Source organism: Elephantulus edwardii, unplaced genomic scaffold (assembly GCF_000299155.1).
Source record: "Elephantulus edwardii isolate Elephantulus edwardi_28Jun2011 unplaced genomic scaffold, EleEdw1.0 scaffold00060, whole genome shotgun sequence".
Classification (NCBI taxonomy): domain Eukaryota; kingdom Metazoa; phylum Chordata; class Mammalia; order Macroscelidea; family Macroscelididae; genus Elephantulus; species Elephantulus edwardii.
In genome coordinates, this window is record NW_006399810.1 from 9,511,378 (window position 1) to 9,514,845 (window position 3,468).

Sequence of the window (3,468 nt, forward strand, 5' to 3'; positions counted from 1 at the left end):
CATAGGGACCCTATGAGTCCAAGCAACTCGATGGCACATAACAACAACAACAACAATCATGTATCATTAAGTAAGTATACATAGCAAAAAAAAAAAAAAGAGAGAGAGCTTAAAAGGACAAACTAGGTCTCCATCTTCCTATTCACAGTAGATTAATGTTCAACTAACCACAATGCTCATGTCTGTTCTGATTTTAGTTCATCCCAATCTTACTCTCAGTACACCATTCATATAGTCAAAGGTTTCTTTCTATGGTTTAGGAAGTTTCCCAAACTTAAACTCTTTTCCTGATTAAACACAGTGAAGATAAAATCCACCAGGTCCTAGAATTTGTTAAGCAAATTTTAACAAGAGCTATCCAATTCACAATCATTCATATCTATTTGTTTGTATATGCTTTTCTAGTATAGAATATTAATATAAGTGTAGTAAAACTTTAGGTCACCTTTCTTCCATCTTCCTGCCCAAACTTTAGCATATTAGCAATAAATTTTGAGAACTTATGACTTTAGAATAGGAAACCAAAGACTTGAACTTTAAAATACGTACGAAATTCTATTGACGATGGCATCTTCATCTTCTTGTTCATCTGAAAAAATATTTAAAATATTACACAATTATTCATTGATTTATTAAATAATATAAATACAAAACTGAAAAAGAGAAATAAAAACAACTTATAAAAAACCTGAATTTATTTTAGCAGTTCCAAATATAAATCTTATTAAATGACATAGCATAGTTATTGCTATTTGCCATTGAGTGGCTTGTGACTCATGAGCATAGTACATGGTTAAAAAAAGAAATGTTTTAATGAATCAAAAATTCTGGTTAAATTAAAAACTATTATATACAGATTAAAATGTTGCAAGTATTTAGTCCTCAAGAAAAGAGAATCATAGTAGAACCTTGGGCTCACTATTAAGTTTACTGTTATATAATATAGGCTGTTGTTGTGGTCGGTCCATTATCGGAACTGACCCTTATCTGATCCTCCAGTGGGATTTTTGGGGTTTCCCTCCCCAGTTTTTGGTGTGTTTTTTAACATTTTTTAACTGGTTTGCTTACAAAGTTTAAAGACATTGTGTTTCACACTATTCTTCATTCACACTGTGTTTAGTACAATCATTCTCATGTATTATGTTTTATAAAATTAATCACCATTGGACCTTGCTCATCATTACCCTGCCTTTTTGCCCAGATCCTTCCCATTTGCTTACTCCCTCACTCTACCCACCAAACTGTGCATTATGCTGAGTAAACTAACACAGTCTCATAAATATAAATACTGCAAAAGACCATTATTATAAAAATTGAAGGATAAAAACATGTACAGGAGCTCAAGGGGGGAAGAGAGGCATGAAGAGGTGAGGACAGGTAGGGGTAAAACCTCCAGTGGGTTTTCAGAGGCAGTAAATCACACAGGAAGAGACTGTCCATCCTTCTCCTACACAATATAAGTAAAATTGCTAGTTAACAGAATTTTCTGATTGATAAACAGTCAGCAAAAGAAATGTACCTTAAGTTCAGAATCTCAGAACTCATCTAACTTTCTATAATGAGAGGTTATCATTAGTAACAGCATTAGCAAGGATAAAAAGCTGGACTACAATCTAAAAGGCATGCTATTCGAATCCACCTCTGCTCTGACAGTCTCTTCCGGTGTAATTTATTACCACTGAAAACCTTCTGGAGGGTCAGCTATGTGTTGATTCCAACTTGATGGCACACAACAATAATAAGAATCTTAATTTTTACACCAGGAACTATTTTTCAATAATTCATAATTTCATTTTAAGTAAGAGTTTTAAGTTAATTTTTCTATTTTTTTAAAATATTAGATGGTGATTGTTTGCCATTCCTATCTCCTTCTCTTTATGCCTATTAGCTATTTGTGGTATTCCCACATTAATCTACCAGTCAAGAGGCTATGTATTGCCCAATTACAAAACACTGCAAAATATTCTTAGCCCTTCCTTCTCTTTCACATGCCTACACGCGGTTAGGCACAAAGATTTTTTTTTTAATCCAGGTTTCTTCTGACATACTTTGGGCATGTTGCATAAAGGGACAAACTTTGAAGAGGGACATCATGCTTGGGAAGGTAGAGGGACAGCGCAAGAGAGGAAGACTCTCAATGAGATGGACTGATTCAGTCACAGGGTGGTGGAGGTAGTTGTCAGAGAAAATAAGGTTGGTACAGGATAGAGCAGGGCTTAGGGCCATTGTACATAGGGTCGCTATGAGTTGCAAGTGACTCAAATGGCATATAACAACAACAACCACCCTAATTTTCTCAGAGTTCAGCTGTTGTGTGTCCCTGGCAAATATGGGCCCGTTCTCTTAAAACAGTTTGCATTCTAAATTACAGATTGCCTAAAATATTTTTACAAAGAGAAAAAAATCACAATTAGTTGTTTATACAGTTGTTATCCACATTGATTCCATTACCAAATTGTAGCAAATGTTTTACCATTTCCTTATCTACCTGAATTTTATTTTCCGTATTCTTATCAGCTGAGTTCAGGATTCACTAATCTCTACATTTCCCTAAAAATCATCTATTTCAACTTTTCCTGCTCAACATACCTTAATTTTTGCAAGAACAGTGCATTGATATACATTCATTCATTATTTGTATTTCTCTCTTTGCCACCTAAACACAGTCTTTGTATGTCTTTGTTCTCGTTCTCTCTCTCTCTCTCTCTGTGTCTTTATCTCAGGCTACCTTACACTACTCCAATCTATCTCAGCCACACACTCAGACCAGTTTAGCATCCTAGATAAACCATATCCACTGTCATGAATTTATTCCCAACATCTCTATAAGACAAAGTAAACAGCCCGATAGGATTTTAAGGCTCTACAGAAGAAAATTGCCTATTTCTCCCACTAGGCAGGCAGTTAGTGGAGTCTAAATGTCAAACTTCTAGTTAATAGCTGAGCATACTAACCACGGTACAACTAGGACTTACTTAGAAACTTAAAATGGTATGTAAGTATATAATACAAAAAATTTTAATACATCAATCTAATCTGTTAACAATCTGCTGTCAAGGACTTCTCGAAACTGATAAACAGCAAGGATATCAGTTTAAAGACCAAGATGCACTTTATCCAGGCCATGGCATTTTCAATTCTCTCCAATACATCTGAAAGTCAGACAATGAATAAGGATGAAAGAAGAAGAACTAATGCCTTTGGGTCATAGTTTGGAGAAGAGTATTAAATATCCCATGGACTGTCAGAAGAACAAGCAAGTCTGTCTTGGAGAAAGTACAGCCAGAGTGCTCCTTACAGAAAAGGATGGTGAACCTTCACTTCACATACTTTGGCTGTGTTTTCAAGGAGAGTGAATCCTTAAAAAAAGCTGCATTGAAAAACAAGGAACTCATGCAATATTATTCAAAATGGGTGACCCTGGAGGACATTATGCTGAGTGAGGTATCTCAGTCACAAAGGGACAAA

The 3,468-nt window shown here is 35.1% G+C and overlaps 1 protein-coding gene across 1 annotated transcript in view; it reads right to left on the reverse strand.

Moving 5' to 3' along the window:
• Nucleotides 1–3,468, reverse strand: part of LMBR1 (limb development membrane protein 1) — a 273,666-nt gene that overhangs the window by 207,057 nt on the left and 63,141 nt on the right. The window contains exon 3 of the mRNA XM_006887655.1: nt 550–589. Within this exon, the coding sequence (XP_006887717.1) occupies nt 550–589 (40 nt within the window). The remainder of the gene's footprint in view (nt 1–549; nt 590–3,468) is intronic.